This window comes from Thunnus albacares, chromosome 23 (genome assembly GCF_914725855.1).
Source record: "Thunnus albacares chromosome 23, fThuAlb1.1, whole genome shotgun sequence".
NCBI classification, from domain to species: Eukaryota; Metazoa; Chordata; class Actinopteri; order Scombriformes; family Scombridae; genus Thunnus; species Thunnus albacares.
In genome coordinates this window covers 21,991,291-22,011,746 of record NC_058128.1, presented here as the reverse complement: position 1 = coordinate 22,011,746, position 20,456 = coordinate 21,991,291, and the positions used below count along the sequence as shown (strand labels likewise).

Genomic DNA, 20,456 nt, shown 5'->3' with positions numbered 1-20,456 from the left:
AACAAAGCAGCTACCTAGAGACAGAAAATGACAGCTTCACCTACATTCAGGAGATCACATGATACAAAATAACACCCAACATGTGCTTTACTGTAGCAGCTGTGCTAAGCTGGTTGTTTTCACATTACAATTCAAAGCTTTTCTTTTGTTTCTTGTAGTATTGCAGGCAGCATGGCGGAGAGCTACGACACAGAGAGCGGCTTCGAAGACGCTGAGAGCTCAGACGTGGCCAACTCGGTGGTGCGCTTCATCAACCGCTTCGTAGACAAAGTGTGCAACGAGAGCGGCGTGACCAACGAGCACCTAAAGGCTCTCCACACCATGATACCAGGTAAATACTCCCTCATCTCTCTTTGCACCGTGTCACGTCAAACTTCATGGAATAATCAGCCGCTTATATCCTCCGTACTCACCCCTCTGGCGTTTGTTCTCCCGCAGATATCGTTCAGATGCACATCGAGACGTTAGACGCAGTCCACAGGGAGAGTAAGCGACTGCCGCCGATCCAAAAGGTAACCAATTCCTATTTTTACGTTCCGCTGGAGAAAGGCCTTGCAGAACCCCAGCCAGCCCCGCCCACTCCCCTCTCCACCAATCCTCCCCACCAATCAGGCTCACAGTGTCACAGCAGGTACGTCTGTCCGGCCAGAGACAGAACCGTGTGACTCACAGCACGCCTGAGCAGTGCATGCTGGGTGATCGCTCCGCCTGGTTTGCCGTTTGGTGTCACGAGGGCCCGGGTGGAGCTGCTGCAGCTCCCCCGAGGCCCCGCAGACCTGAGTGCCTTCAGTCTGAAGGGTGCAGTGTAACGGAGAGGGATGGTGGCCAAGCTGAGCTCCATTAGACGTGTTTTGTCGTTTCATTAAAGACCGCATGGAACATGTAACCCCCCCCCCCCCCCCACCCCCCCCCCCCACCCCTCCCCCCTCCTAATATTATTAATCCCTTAATCCTCAGCATTTTTCTTTTGTAACACACAAGCTCATATCCAGAGTATTTATAGATCAGTCGAACTACTATAAATGAGGTTGTGGGCTGAGCAAAACAACAAGTAATATGTACATAATTTACAGCTTTCGGGGCCCCGCACTGAAAACTCCTGTCTGTCTCTGCTGTGTGGCTGCAGCTGGAATGCAGACATGTGTGGCATTAGGTGTTGCGCAACACATTATGAAACAAGTTACCAAACTTGTAGTTCATTTCCTATCGGTGGTGGAGTTCCTTAGGAAGCTCTCCGGGCCTCACTGTGGGACAGGAAGTGATGTAAAGGGCCTGAGGACAAAGCCAGCGTCATATTTCATATAGAAAAAGTTTGAAAACGAGAGTCCTGTAATCAAGCTTCAGACCCTCAGGGACAGTTTAAAACACTACGGTTCATGTATTTTGTTAAAGGAATTTGAAATGAACATCCCATCGTATAAACACACACAAATGAATATTATTATGTTCCTTTCTGTGTATTTATATTTAACATCATCTCTGCCAAGATCCCACCAATCCAGCTCCACTCACATGTGTGTTATGCATTTTAACATTATCCTCTGGAGTTTTTACTAGTCTAAACTTCCCAAACAGTTGTAGGTCATCAGCATGATTGTAAAAGCATGAGATTCTGATGAGTGGAGTGTTTGTTATTTGGTTATTTGGAAATAACCTGTTTTTCCATATATGGCAGTAATAGCTGCAGCATGTTGGCATTTCATTTAGGTGTAGCAACATCATTTTGTTCATATATTGTCACTAATTTTAGTTGTAGATGTATTAGACAGTATTAAACTATATAGTAAGGAAAAAGCAAAATAAATGTAATTCTGTGTAGTAGAGTTTTGATCTGTCTGGATCTTAAACCCTTTAGATTCATCTCATGACCAGCGATGGTGGAGACTGTGTTAATTTCTTAGCAAAATCTGTGAATTTTGTATTTTTACAAATTTGCAGCTTCACAGAACTTGTTTAACAATTTTGTTCTGGAAACCAGACTGTTAGGAACATATATGAATTTGCAAAGTCTTTAAAGTTTATAAAATATTATGGAGAATTTCCTGTATTGACATGTTTATTTTTTCTCTGTTTTTAGACTTCCTTCATTTCACATTCTTATAGGAAAAGTTTGAATTTGTAGCAGCAACATTTTTTGCATAAGATTAAAAGAAATGAAACTCTGGAAACAGTCTGGAATCTGGACAGTAGTGACATTTACACTTCTCCGTTTCCCCCCCTCGATTTAATTCAAATTCTTTCCGCTGCTGCATCATTAATCTTCCTCTCTCTCTCTCTCTCTCTCTGTCTCTCTCTCTGTCTCCGTCCAGCCCAAGCTGCTGAGGCCGACCTTGTTGCCGGGGGAGGAGCTAGTGATGGACGCCATGCGGGTCCACCTCATCTCAGACGGGCGCGAGGAGGCCACGGGTCTGATGGGAGGTCCGCCTCTGCTCCCCGCCGAGGGAGCCATCTTCCTCACCACCTACCGGCTCATCTTCAAGGGCACGCCCACCGACCCGCTGGGTGAGAGATGACACGTACACACTAACAGCTTCCCCATCAGTGATAATAGAGGTGTGTAGTCAGGCGTTTTGACTCCTCTAAACTCTGCTCTTTGTCTCCCTGCAGTGGGTGAGCAGGTGGTGACTCGCTCCTTCCCCATCGCCTCTCTGACCAAGGAGAAGAGGATCTCCGTCAGTCTACCCATGGACCAGTTTGTCCAGGAGGGGCTGCAGTTACGATCCTGCACCTTCCAGGTACTCTTAACATTCTCAACTCCTGCGTTACAACCTGCAGCTCTGCCCGTATCTCACCGGCTCGTCTCTCGTCCCTCTTGTTAGCTGATGAAGATCGCGTTCGACGAGGAGGTGGCGTCGGACCTGGCCGAGGTTTTCAGGAAGCACATGCACAAGCTGCGTTATCCTCAGCACGTCCAGGGTACCTTCGCCTTCACCGTGGGTCAGTGCGGCAAACTGGTGGTGGAGCACAAGACAAAGGACAAGAACCAGTCACTCAAGTAAGGAATGACCTACGTTTTTTTAATGTAAAAAAACACACAGCCCGAAGTTATCAAACTGAAAATACAAGTTCTAGTTTTGCCCCGAGGAAGCATCCATCAGCCAAACTAGCACGGTTACTGACAGACTGTTTATCACTCCTGAGCTTTGACCCCTTCACACCCTGCAGGTCAAGTACAGGGCGTCTGTTGCCAGAACAGTAAGTCAGCAGGTGACACAGATGATGCTTCACATCTGTAATATCAGCTGAATTTACAGCTGCTGCTCTCATGTTTGCCCTACTTACCAAAGTCATTCATTTACACCTCGAGCCCAAGAATTTTCTCTCCATATTTCAACACGTTGTCTCTCAACAGGAGGCGAAGGTGACGTGAAGTTACGGTGTGTTGGTGTGTTGTGTAACCTAGTGGGTGTAGCCAAGAGTCACATTCACATCCAGCATGATTGAAGCTCTTTTTTAACTATGATATTATTAATGACATGCCTGAGAATGAAAGGCTTTACTGTCAAGTGAACTGCAGTGCAGGAGGAGCAAAATGAAATAAACCAACTGCATAAAAACGTAACAGATCTGATAGCATACACGCTAGTAAAGTTGAACAAAAACACAGAGGGACTTAAGGGTTTTCTAGACGGGGATAGGCTTTTGTTTGCATTGTTGTGGGCAGGACATAGAAAGATTTAGTCAAATCAAGGATAGCTGTGTGTTCGCCAACTCAAATATCAGCCATGCTTTAGCTGGATGAGAAGAAAAGAAAAACTAAACCTCAGCTAGGCCGATTTTAAAGGTATCCTGTGGAGTTTTCTTTTAAACAAACAAAGTTCCTGTTTATATTCAGTGTATCTCATTTAAACACTTTGTCTGTGTGTTTCCTTGAGGCCCATCAAACATGTTGAATGTGTTTCCTTATTAAACATTTGCAGAGCCGAATTTTAAAAGATTTTAGTACCAAACATCCATGTTTGCTGACTTGCAGTCTTGTCAACTTATCCTACGATATAAGGACATGACCTCCATACTGCCCATTGTGTTTACATGCATGTTTGTTTACACAAGAATGTCACCAGCATTTTATCCAACATGATGCCAGAATAAACATCAGAACTTATTGTATTTGAGGAAAATAATCTGTCTACCTGTTTCAGCAGGTTGTTTCCAGAAGGTTTCAGCTTTCTGATAAATCCAGTTTTCACTAACCACCCCTAAGGAAATGCCCAGTACATAGATGGCACCTCACCCCGTGTCTAAACAGCAAATGTGTCAGACGTGTTTTTCACACACACGTCACAAGCAACAGATCTATGCAGCTGTCAGTACCAGCTCAGTGCAGGCTCGCGTCTCACACGCGTAACCACAACCCTGAAGCGTTTATTTGTATTTCTAGCATAAACCTGAGTCTATTTTCTTCACAACAGTCATGTGTATCGAGCTCTGAGCTCTGCCAACACACGGGTGACCTACGCTCAACACTGCACGTGAACGCCTCCAGTGTAGACACACAGACAGAGCGCTCGCTGCTCTGCTGACATGCTGCTCAGGCTACGTTTGCTGTCTAGACACAAGGTTAGGGTACATGAAACAGGCAATTTACTGCTTGTTTTTAATATTATACTCTGATGGAACATTAGTAAGTTGTTTCATGTTGATTTTGAGAGACTTTGCACCCTCACTAACCTGGAAAAAGTTGTAAACAGAAGTGAGTGAAGCACGTCGTTGCTTTTCAACAAGTTTGCTTTGTGAGTTGGAAGACACCTGTACCTTCAAACGCTGGTCCTCAGAGGAATCACAGCTAAATACTACCACCTACTGACACAGAAGAGCATAACATCAAATGTACAACCTGTTTTCTTTTTAAGTCAAACAGAAAAGGACCTAAGTGTATATGAACTATTTAACTCAAAAAATTCCTTTTTTTTGTCTCATGAGCATCACACTCGCCCTGACAAATAAAAATGGCTCCTGTCATTTCTAGAAAGGCAAAATTCTCCCTTTTCACTCCCACTAGTGAACATATGCTGGGGGTGTGTGGGCTTTGTATGTAGGCTGCAGGTTGTATGGTGCAAGTGAATAAGGTGAAGCTCAGGCTCCTGGCACCTCCCAAAGAGGTAAATATGTTATTTGAAGAAGTGTTACCATGTTAACTGCAACTGTGGCATAAAATGGTCTTAAAAGGACAATAATATCACAATTATTTCTGGGACAAACAAAAATAGTTGTGGTGACAGGCCTACCACCACCAACTGTCAATCAGGTATAACACAATATGAACTAAATGGGGGATTACTCCACAGCTACCAGTGGTCAAATACTCCACAGGATAACTTATAAAGGCTTGTTATTACATGTTCACCACTGCTCAACAATTTATTTAGTTTAAGATATTTTTACTCCCTTAAAGGAATAATTTTGGTTCAATAACTTCTTAGACTTTTGTTGTCTCCTTGAAGTTGCCAGGCAACCACCACAGACTCCAGGAAATTGCTGCGCCCGGCCAATAAATAATCCTGCACACAATTCTTTGTAAAACCACAACATGTCATTTTTTACTTTTTATAAGCATGAAACAAAAAAGATAATTAAAGAATGTGCAGAGGTGCTGATAGGTGGATTCTTCTACCTTCAAACAGAGCCAGGCTAACTGTTTCCCCTTGTTTCCAGTCTTTATGCTAAGCTAAGCTCACCAGCTGCAGGCTGTAGCTTCATATTTACCCAAGAAACAGATCAGGATCAGGTGTGCCCTTGACTCTAAAGTAGTGCATGCTATGTGTTTCATGTGCAGGCCTCTGTCACGGCACACTGCATCAAGCCTCGAGTGTGAAAACATGCTCTCAGGTTTGCAGAGAGTGAGTGGAAAGCAGCTACAGTATTAATTCCCACTGGCTGCATCTTGACACATGTCCCACTGGGCTTTGGCTGCAAACTGCAAAGCTCATTTTTGTCTCTTTTGAACATTGTTTTGTAGTGTTTCTGTCTTTTTTTTCCCCTCAATGTCCCACTCTGCCATGACTGCTGGAAGAGACAGTTTGTCGGAGCAGCAACAGCAACGACACGGAAGAGTTCACGAATGTGTTGTTTGTCATTTATCATTTTTTAAAGCACTTTATTCAACCACTGCTCTGGTCTAGGTAGAATGTTTATTTAGGTTTTCACACCTCTGATGTCTTTGCTTCGCTGCTTTAAGTCATGCATTTTAGTTTCCTGTCTGTGTCCTTCTTAATTTGTCTCTTCTTTATTTAAAGTCTTAGCAACCAACTCTCAGCCTCCTCCCAACCCCATGACCTCACACACATACACACACACACACACACACACACACACACACACTTCTCCCCTCTTTCTTCTCTGGAGAATGAAAGGAGCATGAGAGAGAGAGAGAGAAGCCTTTGAATAATTCATCAGTGGAAAATGTGGCAACCATTTTATCGGCCCTGTTGTTTCCATCTCTGGTCTGTGTGTGTGTGTGTTTGTGTCTGTCATAGGCTACTTTTGGGGACAAATTTCAGACTCAAGACCAGTTAATTGGGGACACGGCTTGTCCAAGACATGCCAGTTGATAAAATACTGATTTTTGGGTCAGTGGGCAAGGTTAGGGTAAGTCTCCAGGAAATGAATGTAAGTCAATGTAATGTCCCCAAAAGTGATCTAGGTCAGCGTGTGTGTGTGTGTGTGTGTGTGTCCGACATATTAATTCTGGCCCTGTCTCACGCTCTACCAGCAACACACCAGTGAATTCATGACTGTCAAACATGGAGTCAAATCAGCTCATTGTCAGCTGCTTCAAGAACTTAACGCACATTTGTGTGTTAAAAGCCCAAACAGGAAGTGGTCGTCCAGTGACTTTGAACGGGACGTTCAGCGATGTCTTTAATGTCTAACTTCCTTCTCCTTGTTTCTTTCAGGACACTTTCCAAAAACCTGGTGAAGAGTGCCAAGAAGACCATCGGCCGGCAGTACGTGACAAGGAAGAAATATTCTCCTCCTACCTGGGAGAACCGGAGCAGCTTCCAGTCTGAGCTAGATGAAGATGAAATCTCAGGTACCATGAAGGAAATAAGACGTGTTTAGCTCCCTCACAGTTTGAAATGTCGTCACTGGTTTCATTGATGAGCCCAGTGGGCTTCAAATGAGAGGAGATATTTAAACAGTCGTATTAGTTGTGTAGATGAGATTGAGTCACTGAACAGTTGTTGATCTCCACAGTCTCAGAGGAGGTGGACCAGAGCTCCCTCACCCTCTCCTCCACCATACGCTCCTCGGACAGACAAACCATGAGCAACGTAGTGGAGCGAGCCTGTTGCCGCGACTACCAGCGCCTGGGACTGGGCACGCTCAGTAACAGCCTGACTCGCTCCAAGAACGAGCCCTTCAGGATTTCAACTGTTAACCGCATGTACACGGTCTGCAGGAGGTGAGAGACACTCAGAGATGAAGGCTGGGAGGCTGAGATAGTGTGTGGGTAGTATCTACTCAGTGCTTAATACTATGTGTGTGTGTGTGTGTGTGTCCGACAGCTACCCCGGCCTGCTGATCGTCCCACAGAGCATCCCAGACACCACCATCCAGAGAATCTGCCGCTGCTACCGGCAGAACCGATTCCCCGTGGTTTGCTGGAGGAATTCACGAACCAAGGCTGTCCTGCTGCGCTCCGCAGGCCTACACGCCAAGGGGGTGGTGGGCTTCTTCAAGTCCCCCAATGCCCCCACTTCAGGTAAAACAAAACAGCAAAACCCATGTTACTTTGAACATAGCAGGGAAGATCACTAATATGCTCTTTCTTCACTTTATACACACCGCCATTAGTTTGCTCACTGTTACTTAAATGTTATTTGTCAAGACTTCACCCAGAGCTACATCAGTGGAGGACTGGCTGGTAGTAAGGAGTACAGGGGTCAGAGGTCATGATAAAATGTTACTGTAACCCTGTCCAGTTCATGGAAGATATAAGCGATGAGAAATTAGGAAGAAAAACCTTTTTTGTCAATCCTGAGTAAAAAAAATTACAAAGGAAGTGAAGAATTGCATTTTCTGCTGTTATACCACTAAAATGTATCCGTAAGAAAAAAAAAAACTTTCAAAGACAAAAAGACATCTGTAATATCTGCGTATGTATTTGTTGTGTGCAGTGCCCTCCCAGGCAGACTCCACCAGTCTGGAGCAGGAGAAATACCTGCAGGCCATCATCAGCTCCATGCCCTCCTACAGCGAGAGCAGTGGCAGGAACACACTCAGCGGCTTCACCTCCACACATATGAGCACCTCCGGTGGGTGAACTAACACACACACACACACACATTGAAAAAAAAAACTGACATGTAATGATGTGAAGAGCCTGAGAATCCTTGTCCAGAAGCTGTTGTTTGTGTCCACAGACTCGTCAGATAAGCTGAGGCAGCCAAAGATCGGCGCTCTGATGAAACAGGTGATGGGCAGCAAGGAGGACGTTCCCGGAACCTTCAGCAGAGGAGGTGAGACACATCTGTGATTGTGCTTCCTTGCAGGCAGCTCCCGTAGCTCCTGTTTCATTCCTGCTTTCAAAACAAAATGTGTGAATAGTGATTGAAGTCTTAAATATGTGAGTGAAACTGGGACTGGACCGAGAGGATGTTGAATGAGTTAATGCATCCCTCGTAGCTGATGTTTAGGATCAGCGTTTACATCAGCGTGTGTGTGTGTGTGAAACCATCCTCCATTGTGTAGCGTTGTTGGTTAACGGGACGTCTCTGTCATTTGACCTCAGCTCTGGGTCAAAGGGCGAAAGTCATCTCCCTCTCTCAGCCCAAAGTGTCTGGCAAGGCCAGGAACCCTACTAGAGGTACAGTAGGCCCCGTCCCTCCCCCTCCCTCCACTCCTGTCTAACCAATCAAATCTCAGTGTGTTTGGCGTCGTCCCCGGTAGTGTGCTGTCTCTGCGGACTAATGGTCTGTTGTTACCGCTTGTGTGTGTGTGTGTGTGTGTGTGTGCTTGTGTGTGCTTGTGTGTGCGTACGTGTGCGTGCATGCTGCTGTCTGACATCTTGTTTGTTGTTTACTGTTTGATTCTTCTCTCTGTGGAATGTCAACAACAGTCAAGAGTTGCATCATCATGTCATGTAGCCGTCATTGAGCTAGACGTAGCAAACAGGTGTGGGTAGCTTTCATCTCTGCCTTGTTCTCCAGCATGGCTATTAGGTTCAGTAGCTGTGGACAAAACACACACCAATGAGCGCACACACACACACACACACACAAACACATACACACATACACATATATATTAAAGAAGAATTCCACCTTGTTACAATTCGGGTGATGATCAACTGGAATGATCCTTTAATGACTGATAACAGAAGAGATTTCCTGGAGAAGTCTGATGATTCAGTTTTCATGATTCTATTGAAGATCTATATGTGTGTGTGGCAGGTAAATGGGGCAGTATCCGGGGCAGCGGGCGTCTAAGTGCCTACAACCCAGACGTGGGGACGCGTCTCGCGGGGAAAGAGTCTCCGCAGCCCAACGGAGGGCCGAGCGAGGCGCTGTTTCTCCGCCAGCAGAAGGCCTACCTCTACATCATCGGAGACAAGGCCCAGCTCAAGGTGACCGATGAACACCATGTTTACAGCATTACTGACCAGGATATGAGTTCAGGTTATCGAGTGTGTCAGTCTCTCACATGGTTCCAAAGCACCTTTTAGAGTTTTAACTGTGATTAAGGGCTGAACAAACAAAAACAGGAACTGATAGCTAAACAAATGTAGGAAAAATAAGAGGAGATGCTGAAGGAAATGAATGAATGTGTGTTAAAGTGGTTAGTGTGTGGGCAGTATTGACTCTGACTGTGTTGTGTTCAGGGAGGGAAGCAGGACTCGTTCCAGCAGTGGGAGGTGGTTCCCATCGAGGTGTGTGACGTGCGGCAGGTAAAGAACAGCTTCAAGAAGCTGATGAAGGCCTGCGTGCCCAGCAGCACCACCACCGATCCTAACATGAGCTTCCTGCGCTGCCTGGAGGAGTCCGAGTGGATGAGCCTGGTTAGTGCTCGCCTGGGCAAACATTTACATTATTGATTAATCTGCAGGTTGTTTACTTGATTAATAAATGTAAAATTGTTGTTTTTTTAAAATCTTCATTGAAATATCCCAGAGACCAAAGTCTTCAAATTGCTTTTTTTTAATCCAGCAGCCCAAAATGGTGTTTGTCCTGACTGTGTGTGTGTGTGTGTGTGTGTGTGTGTGTGCGTGCAGCTCCACAGGGTGCTGCAGGTGTCTGTCCTGGTGGTGGAGCTTCTGGAAGCGGGCTCGTCGGTCATGGTCAGCCTGGAGGACGGCTGGGACGTCACCACACAGGTCTGTCTGACAGCCAGAAACATTTAATCCATAATTCAGTTTTAAAGATGATTTAAAGCATCAGCTCACGTGCTGCAGCTGTTCTCCTGTTCAGCTACAAGTCTTCCGTCTCCCGCTGTGACATGTCATGCGTGACGTGCCGTGTTGTCCGCAGGTGGTGTCCTTGGTGCAGCTGTTGTCTGATCCGTACTACCGAACCTTCGACGGTTTCCGGCTGCTTGTGGAGAAGGAGTGGCTGTCATTCGGACACAGATTCAGCCACCGTGGAGCGCAGACGCTGGCCAGCCAGAGCAGCGGCTTCACCCCCATCTTCCTGCAGTTCCTGGACTGTGTGCACCAGGTGGGTCTGCTGCGCTGCACGTCAGCTTTTTTAAACAGGAAGGCTGTTGTTTGATCCTGAAAGGAGGGTCAGTAGAAGAACACTGACAGGGAGGACACTTTGTGACATGAGAACTTTCATCATAAATGTAAAAACCTTGCTTGCTTGTATTGCTGAGATGCTTTTTTTTAGCATCTAAGAACCAACTAATGTCAGAATCAGACTGTTAATAACAGTAGATTATTATAACACGGGCGCTTTTTGAAAAAGAATCACTTTAATGCACCGATACTTGCACAAGGAATCTATACCTGCAAGTTGCCTGCAAAGTGACCAACTGGCACATTTTACCTAAAACAAAATGAAACAGTGTGTGTGTGTGTGTGTGTGTGTGTACGTACCAGTGAGTCTGACTTGACTTCCTGTTTTGCTGATCAGTGACGTAGATTGGGCCGATCTTATCACATGCAGGATGTGTGGTTTCATTTAGCTTCAGCGCTTCCAGACTCATGACCCAGCACTGTGTGACAGTCATAAATACTCTGCTGTCAGACACATCAGAGCTTTTATTACAGATGACGATGTTCTAGTTGTTTCTTCTCTCTGGTCAGACTATTTCTGAAACTGTGACACTTGTTAACAAACCTCAGGGCAGTGTGAACACCTCCCTTCCTCCCTTCTAACTGTTTTTCACACCAAAGTAAATGTGTTGGTGTGATCACACACTCTCCATCTAAAACCGCAACCCTGACCTGTGTCGCTCTGTCCCTCCACCCTCAGATACATCTCCAGTTCCCCATGGAGTTTGAGTTCAGTCAGTACTACCTGAAGTTCTTGGCCTACCACTACGTGTCCAACCGCTTCCGCACCTTCCTGCTCGACTCAGACTACGAACGCATTGAGCTGGGTGAGAACATTTCTCAGTCTACATCTTCAGCCGTAGTCATAAACACTCTTCTGTCAGAATGTGTTCAGTGAGCAGATGATGCTAACAGTGTATGTTTGACTGTGTGTGTGTGTGTGTGTGTGTGTGCAGGAGTGCTGTATGAGGAGAAAGGCGAGAGGAAAAGCCCTCAGGTGTGCAAGTCTGTGTGGGACTACATCGACAGACTCAACAAGAAAACACCCATCTTCTACAACTACATGTTCTCTCCTGAAGACGAGGAGGTGAGTACACACACACACACACACACACACACACACACACTAAGCAGGCTGACACCATGTGACAGTTTATCTGTTCTATCAGGACAGCAAACCTAGAACCTTACTGTCTCACAAACATTTAATACACTGCAGTCATTGTATTTAATGGAGGTCAAAGAAGCATCAGTGGCTGGGTTTAAAGCGAGGTATTGTTTGTTCCAGGTGCTGCGGCCATACACCTTCATCTCCAACCTGAAGGTGTGGGACTTCTACATGGAGGAGACGCTGTCTGAGGGGCCGTCCTACGACTGGGAGCTGAGGGGCCGGCAGGAGCGCGTGACGGAGGAGACGCCAGAGAAACCCGACACCAGCGGCCCCAAGTCACAGCGGCGCATCGTGTGGCCGTGCTACGACAGCCTGAGCAAGGTGGTGCCAGACGCCATCACCAAGCTGCTGCAGGACCTGCAGAGTCTGGAGGCCGAGCTCGGCCAGACGTCGGAGAAGTGGAAGGACACGTGGGACAAAATGAAGGCCACGCAGCGGACCGAGACCAAACTGGAGAGCAAGGTGAGACCGGGCTGTGTTTACTGCAGTTCAGATTTGAACATTTATTACAACTATGATGATGAACATGAACATGTCACAAGATAAGGAGAGAGGGAAGCATGCAGAGCTCAGTGTTGTTTATGTGGACTCCCTACAGATGACTTGTTTACACTGAGATCAGCACAGATTGTCAACCTGTTCAAAACAACCAGTCACGTCTCTGTCACCAAGAAACAAATCATTTAGACTGATGATGAGTGACTGATACAGTTTCAGATGAGATGAGAAGATGAAACAGTGTCTTCCACTGACATCTTGTGGTGGAAAAGTTGAATGCAGTTACTTATTTGAAGGTTCATACTGTTTTAATTTAGTGTTTTAGATACAACTCACACACATTTTAAGTATTACTGACTATTGTTCAAACTTAACTGAAGTTTGAAGGTTTTAGATTTGTAAATTTGCATTCCTTCGAGTCAGCAATTCTTTGTGTCAATAGAATGTGTAACAACTTGAGTATTGTTGCAAGCTGATGACTAAACTGAGTTTTAAAGAAGAGCTTGAAAAGACGAGATTGATTTGAGAAGTTACTTTTAATCACAATCACTTTTAGAGTTTTTCTTCTAAAGAAGATTATCACCTGTTTTTTTGTAAGTATTCACCATGGCAGGGATTGTTCCACAAGCGTTTTTTGGAACCTCTCAGTGATGATTCTCCTTCTGCTCGTCTCTTCTTCCTCCACAGCCGTCGTTCTCCAGCTCCCTGCTGATGTCATCCAACCTGAGCCACCAGCGGCGTTCTCAGGGCGTTTACCTGCAGGAGAGCGGCGTGGGATCCTCCATCAACCTGGCTCTGGACTGCGAGGCCAGCGCCACCTCCACGCCTGTCGCCGGTCGGCCGAGTACCAGCACGCTGTACAGCCAGTTCCAGAGCAGCGAGAGCGAGAACAGGTCTGTACCCGACACCACAGAGAGGAGAGCTGATCTCCTCTGTAGTGAGGAGTCAGCAGTTTGTTGTACTATACCTGAAATTCAACCGGTTCGATCACACTGCTTTGTTTTTGTTGTCGTCTCCCATCAGGAGTTTTGAAGGCATCTTATACAAGAAAGGGGCGTTGTTGAAACCATGGAAACCGCGGTGGTTTGTGCTGGACAAGACCAAACATCAGGTAAGAAGGAGGGCCGTAGAAAATGAAACTGAAGCTCAAGCTTAACGTTCAACGACTCCAACAACCTCAACTCTTAAAAAATTCAATAGAATGATTATTTAATAAAGCAAAAATGTACTTTTAAAACTATTTCAGATTATAACAGATTGAAGAATGGTTTGCGTTTGTCTCTGTCTCTAAACACGCTTCCATCTCCTCAGCTGAGATACTACGAGAGCAGGCAGGACAAGGAGTGTAAAGGGGTGATCGAGCTGGCCGACGTGGAGTCCGTCATTCCAGGAGCGCCTGCCATGGGAGCTCCCAAAAACATAGAAGAGAAAGCCTTCTTTGATGTGAGTGACACATTATCCCAACACGAATACACCAACTGCCAGATTACGACACATAAATGGGAACCAAGCCTAAATGAGATATTTTTATGGTGCAACATATTTTTAACAATGTTATTTCAAGTGAAAGCAGCTGAATGGAGTGTATTCATGTTGATACTGGATTTAATTTAGACATAGTGGATCTGCCAGCTGTGGTTGTGTTGCAGCCATCAGTTTGTTAACACTTGTGTAGTGTGAACTGGAGACTGGCATGAATAGGTTTTCCTTCTTGGCTGCTCATAGCCAGTATAATATTGCTAATTTGTTGATTTATTGATTATATTGCCAGTAAATTCTTGAGTCTATTCAACTCACCAGAAACAGTAAAAATGACCATGATAGATTTTTCCATTGTGGCATCTTCAAATTACTTGTTTTGTCAAACATATTTAATGTTTTTATTGATATGAAACAGAGAAAGTCATCAAATCTGACATTTGAAAAGCTGGAAGCAGTGAATGTTGGGTAGTTTGGTTACATGACTTCTACATTTAATAGATTATCAAAATGGTTCATAGTTTTATTTTTTTGACATACTTTGATAAATCAACAAATCATTTAGGCTCCAGTTTTTTTTTTTTACTCCTGGTCAAAATGCCACAAGTGTAGTTCCTACATGTACCAGCATGCATTGTGTGATCAGAGCAGCCCAGTGTGGGGAGTGAGTGTTTACCTGGCTGTCAGCCTCTGTTTGACGCCTGAACGCTTCATTTCAAACTGAATTTGAAGCAAAAAAAAATTAGAGACAACACAAATTGTGAAAACAGTTTCCTCTTAGTGCCGCAAAGTTGCATTTGGTTTTGAAATGTTTCAACTTGTAAAAAAAAAAAAAAAAAGGACTCCTGCTTTAACATGGCAAGGTGAAAATTAGCTTCACAATCAGTGTGATCAAACTTTTTTGGTGATTTTCTCAGTGTCTTCATGTGTCCAGACTACTGGAGGTAACTTCTCTCCTCTCATCTTTCAGCTCAAGACGACCAAACGAGTGTACAACTTCTGTGCCCAGGACAGCCTGAACGCACAGCTGTGGATGGACAGTGTTCAGAGCTGCCTGTCAGACGCCTAAGACAGGATGCGGGACTCTTTTAAAGGAGCAATGCAAACCAGGAACGAATGAGCAGTGACGGACATCTCTGCCGGCCAATCCCAGCAGAACAGGGAGGGGGAAGGGGCCTTTCACCACTTAAGCTCTGTTCTGTTCGCTAGTGTTGAACTAATACTCTTGCGTCACAACGTTTCAGTGTTTTTGTTACAAAAATAAGAAAAAGAAAAAAAAAAAAAAACAAAAGAAAAAAAACACAGATGTCCCTGAAGAACCACCCGCTGTTGTCTCACCAAGTAGCTGCAGCCTCTCACCTCCTCGACAGTCTGACCACTATGTGCGCTGGATGGAAAAAAAAACATATTAAAAAGCACGTCGTTGCATTTTTTCTGAGACGTCCTGCAGCTCAGACCAGCATGAAGATCTTTCCAGACCCTCCACCTGTAAACCACAACCTGCTCTCCCTCCTGCTTAACCCTGCTCGCCATGTGAAACACTCCGGGGGAGGAATGACGGAGGAGCTGCAGCCTGCCCAGCCACGTCGGAGGACTCGTTTAGACCGCTACGGAAACGGATCTAAAAGATCGGATTTTTTTTTTGATGGGTTGACGGACCAAAACAACCCAGAGGAACGCAGCAAACGCTCCTTCCTTCCTTCCAGTCTCAAGAGGTCTTGGCTTTTTGCCTCTCACTGCCTGACGTAGCCCATTCGCAGTAGCCTATATTTAGAGGAAGTTTTAGGGGGAAGTGCGTTGCAGCACACGCAACAAGGTGAGGGAAGGTGGGGTTGGGGGGGGGCTCCTCAACGGTTCATGAAGGATTTCCTTTTCTTTTATCTTTTCCAAATAAAATCTCAAACTAGCACCAGAAAGAGATCAATGTTCATCATCTGTCGTCAGAAAGCAGCAGGCGATGAGGATATACTGTGAAAGCCATGAATCAGTCGTAGAGATCAAAGAGCGCCAGTCGGAGATTACAGTCTGTCAGGTTATCGAGTGTGTCGGTGAATCTTCACTGAGAGTGTTTACAAAAGTAGATGAAACTTCCCTCACTAAGCTAAACTCTGCTCTTCACCTGCGTGTTTTGAATCAAGACAAACCACTATTAACATTCAGAATTTTTTTTTTTTTTTAAGGGATGCTGAAGGAAAAAGGAGGGATATATTTTGTTGTGATGTCTTAAAAACTATCTATAGAAGGAGATCTGGAAGTTAGGAGATTAAGAGGAGGGATACTAACGAACTTTACTGGTATTATGGGATGCCTCGGAGAGACTACGGTGTTGAGAGAGATGGACACTGAGTCGCTGCGGTGCGCCGAGAGTCGTGAACAGGATAAGTGTGTATTTTTTTCACTCTGGTTCTGACTTTGCGCTCGTCGCCTCTGTCGTGGAGGTTTGGGAAACTCAAGGAAAGCAACCAAGCCTCTTAAAAGTTACATTTTACATAAATTATTTTAAATGCTGGTTAGCAAACTACCTAGTCATCTGCAGTATTTAAGTTATCGCTTCTGGAATCATATAAAGCAAGATTCCGCTTCAACGGAGGTAAACAGACATGTACTGAAAGGCTCTTTCCGTTAATTTTGGAGGTGAAACACAGTCTTGAGCAGAACAATGTCGGTCACTCTTTCACGGACAGGTCTAGATTTTCACACTGTTGTGGTCCCGTTTTCAGCAGTTTGACCGCAGCAACCTCCGTTTCTTATGTTACGTTGTTTTGCTGGAGTTTCCCGAACTTCTACAGATGTGGCGAGTGTGAAGTTAGCACGGACCCATCAGTCAGAACCAATATAATTATGAGAATGGGACTGTAGAAGGTTGAAAAATACTGGAATTATCCTTTTTACTGATGTTGGGACGGGGAATGTCACTCAAACGTCTGTGAGCGCTGGTCAGGTTAACACTCATATACATACATGACATTATCCATTTGTACTGAGTGTCTCGGGATCTGAATCTGATGCTGTTTAGACTCACTGTACCTGTTTTCAGCTGCATCCACTCGTGTCGACACCAGTGTTTAACGTTAGCGCCTGTTGTACATAGACGAGTCTACATCTGTTAGAGTTCTAGAGAAACAGTATGTTCAGCTGGAAGGTTTCAAACATCGTCACTTTTTTTTTTTTTTTTAAGGTTTTATCAGACTGCCCCCCCCCCCCACCCCTTCCCCCTCCCCACACAAAACCACTCTGACCCACACTTAACACAAACCCTGCTCTGTAAAATATGGTTATACTGCTGTCTTTGTTGAAGATAAAATTTAAAATTGTAGATTTTTTTTTTGTGTCTAATAACTCCTTTGTATATACTACTCCAGATTTGTATGTAACGTTTATGGTAGTAATTTATTTAACTTGTCTCCTCAGTAAGAAAGTTCCTCAAGCACCACTTTATTTTTAAATTAGGAATTCAATGTGCCATTTGTTTATTTCTGTATTAATGTGACTAATGCTTTTTTTTTTTTTTGAAAATGTACAAGTAAACCCTCAATGTCTTTTTTTTTTTTTTTTTTGTAAATACGGTTGTCCTTACTCAATACCAACCGTATGCAAGAGTGGAAATGGTGTGTTTGTGAAAGAGGAAGCCTCTGGGCTGGTTTTTAAAGACTGGTTGGATTTTACTGTGTTGCTCACCCACAGTGCTGCGATGTTCTGGATGTAGATTATAGTCCAAATAAATCTTAGACACATCAAGTCTTACTGGTTGCTGGTTCTGCTGACTGATCTGCTGCTAGCTTAGCTGACTCCTCTAGTGGTCATTAAATAGTCAGTGATGAGATGAGGAAATACAAGTCAGGCTGCCTGAATGTACTGAATACAGACAGGGCTTTAGTCTCTGTAATTAACTGACAAAAAATACAATGTTTTCAATTATTATGCATGGTGCAGTTGAAAATAGTTGAAGATATTATTTGAAGATGCCAAAACTACAGGAAGATTATGGTGCGTTCACATCCTTACAGAATTACTTAAAACCAGGTTGAGGTACAGCGTTTCACTGATTCATGATGTCACGGTGTACAGACACGCCCTGTGGTACACTTCTACATCACTACAGCAAGATGAGAAGAAGGGCTGAAACTTAACATTATTTATTATCACTTAATCTGGTGATTATTTCTCGATAAATCATTTGCTTTGCAAAATGTCAGAAAATAGTCACAGATTCCAAGATGACATCTTTAAGTGTCTTGTTTTATTCAACCAACAGCCCATAACCCTAATTTATTCAATTTACTATCATATATGACGAGGAAACCAGCAAATATTCACATTTAAGAAGCTGGATCCAGTATTGTTTTGGCATTATTTCTTTTAAAAAATTAAGTAATTATCAAAATAGTTGCTGGTTAATTTTCTTTCAATTATTAAACAACAGAAAAGACTTTCAGCCTCTGTTAAATCACTCAGTGGGAAGTCACAGGATCGTACTACAACTGTTCCTGTGAATAATTTATCCAAGATTTGGCTGTTTGTCCTGAAGCAAGACTCAACGTGTAGGCAGGAAACTAGTCAAATACCTTCTAAATGCCCTCATCTCACTGAATATTTAATGGCAACCCCACTTTTACAACAGGAACTGTATCTGATATGATTATGAGCAGGTAACGTTCCATCTATAACTCAAGTATGTGTGTGGTGTCTTAACTACCACAGCAACATACACAGACTGAATCAGTGCTGTGTTGGTTTTCATACATTTAAGCTTCCACTAACAGTTTACTGGTTACCAAGAAAACCACAGTACTCAGCCAGCACCATGCTTGTCTTAATACCAGACTTCTAGCTGGGGCTCATCAGTGAACTGTTGAGATGCAGGTGACCTTGTACATCTTAAAATAATCTCTCTCTGAGGAGCAGATGGACCAAAGCGACAGCAGGAGTCTCTGCAGCAGTCAGAACCAGCCTGTGGGAAGACTCGGTGTGTCCTTGTGTTGTGACTGCAGTCTACATTCAGTTAGACCCAGCTCGTCTTTTCACTCTAGTTTACTCATCTCTCCGTGGTAACGCTCTACAGCAAACAGCTACGTTAACCAGAACAATATGACATAATCTTTTTATTTATTTTGTTCTTTTTTTTTTTTTTTTTATTAGAAATGACCTTCTGAGCCGGGTTATGTTGTCAATCATGTCAATATAGTTTTTAGAATCAAAATAAAAACTGTGGGTTTAAATGTTCATCTGTGTTGTGTGTGTGCATTGACTCATTTTTAAGTTTCACCCTGGATAACACAGCATATATATTTACATTTTTCAGCTATTTTAGAAGATTCTTAGAATGTTTCTTTTCATGCTGTTTTATATCGAGACATTTTCCCTCAATTAAACACATTGAGAGAATACTCGTCTGGGACGTAGCTGCTGCTTTCACATTAAGATGACCACTGTTGAAAATATACTGAAGCTTTTCAGGATCATTCAGCTTCTTCCCTTCAGACAGCCATTTCTTTTCTTCCTTCTTTCTTTTATAAACTTGAACTTTCATTATTTCTTTTTGGCCACTTGAGGGTAGCAGAAACACGCTGTAAACAAAACATTTGACATATTATCACCTTATAAAGTTGACATGACACATCCAGCAGACGTGACCAATATTCACTCCTTTTAAGGTCTGTTTTAGTCTCCTGAGAGTTGTCTCTTTAGCTGCTAAATGCTCCACTGCAATCACCGGCTTGTCTTCCATTGCATATGTGTGGTGCTGAGCAGGTAGTGTACAGTGGGTTTATCAGAGCTTTTTCATTGAAAACAGCTGCCTGCTGCGGCTAGAAACAACACTGATGAGAGCAGCGATAGTGAAGCAGAACAGTAAAACCAAAACAATGAGTTGAACACTGTAAAGCTGAGAGGAATGTAGAGTTCAACACTACAACCGACCCCTCACATTACAGTCATGTCATTACTAGAAATGTATAAATAAGAGCAGCTTCTTTAGTGTGTGAAACGGAAGTTGTGAGCAGCAGCTGCTTCTTAAGTCTCCACAGTGGTGAATCACTCACTGACAAATTACTGCGATGGTGAACTACGCAGGTGATCTTTTCACACTGAGCAAACATGGACTTAGTGAAAAGGTAATGTGACTTTATTCTTTTCTTGTATTAAAAATATTGCTCTTCAGCAGCCATCTCTCATATCTAAATATTTCCCCTGAATAAAGCTTGTTATTCTCTGCTCACAACAGTCTAATAAATGATAAAAAATGCCACAAGATTATTCACCAACATAATTCCCCTATCTCTAGTGAATCTTTGTTTGACTTTCAGTGCATCCTGAACCAAACTAATGACTGCCTGCAAGGTAACAAATATAAAACTGAGGGTGATTTTTGGAAAATAGGTGACAGTAATACACACAGCTGTAGTTAATGGACTAAAACATGAAAAGCTGCCACTCAGGTTTCCTGTAAATAACTGATTTGTGTAGAGAAAACAATGATTTCCTTTTCATCTAAACCCAAATAAATTCATTATGTATTTATAACTGAGCTCTTTTCTCATATGCTGACTAAAAGACTCTTCAGGTGAAGCTGTAAATGTATTTGAATTCATTAAC

The 20,456-nt window shown here is 43.8% G+C and overlaps 1 protein-coding gene across 5 annotated transcripts in view; it reads left to right on the top strand.

Annotated features, from left to right (window-relative positions):
• sbf1 (SET binding factor 1) overlaps positions 1–19,085 on the top strand; it is a 63,917-nt gene extending 44,832 nt beyond the window's left edge. For 4 of the 5 annotated variants that reach the window (XM_044344015.1, XM_044344014.1, XM_044344017.1 and 1 more), the window contains 22 exons: positions 159–331; positions 439–512; positions 2,310–2,502; positions 2,608–2,735; positions 2,820–2,995; positions 6,897–7,033; positions 7,198–7,405; positions 7,509–7,705; positions 8,121–8,258; positions 8,367–8,462; positions 8,735–8,809; positions 9,396–9,568; positions 9,824–10,000; positions 10,214–10,315; positions 10,470–10,655; positions 11,415–11,541; positions 11,671–11,801; positions 12,003–12,347; positions 13,071–13,276; positions 13,407–13,494; positions 13,695–13,826; positions 14,833–19,085. In XM_044344015.1, coding sequence (XP_044199950.1) covers positions 159–331; positions 439–512; positions 2,310–2,502; positions 2,608–2,735; positions 2,820–2,995; positions 6,897–7,033; positions 7,198–7,405; positions 7,509–7,705; positions 8,121–8,258; positions 8,367–8,462; positions 8,735–8,809; positions 9,396–9,568; positions 9,824–10,000; positions 10,214–10,315; positions 10,470–10,655; positions 11,415–11,541; positions 11,671–11,801; positions 12,003–12,347; positions 13,071–13,276; positions 13,407–13,494; positions 13,695–13,826; positions 14,833–14,931 — 3,361 coding nt within the window. In that variant the 3' untranslated portion in view covers positions 14,932–19,085. The remainder of the gene's footprint in view (positions 1–158; positions 332–438; positions 513–2,309; positions 2,503–2,607; positions 2,736–2,819; positions 2,996–6,896; positions 7,034–7,197; positions 7,406–7,508; positions 7,706–8,120; positions 8,259–8,366; positions 8,463–8,734; positions 8,810–9,395; positions 9,569–9,823; positions 10,001–10,213; positions 10,316–10,469; positions 10,656–11,414; positions 11,542–11,670; positions 11,802–12,002; positions 12,348–13,070; positions 13,277–13,406; positions 13,495–13,694; positions 13,827–14,832) is intronic. The other variant, XM_044344018.1, reaches the window with a different exon arrangement.
• The last annotated feature ends 1,371 nt before the right edge of the window (positions 19,086–20,456 follow it).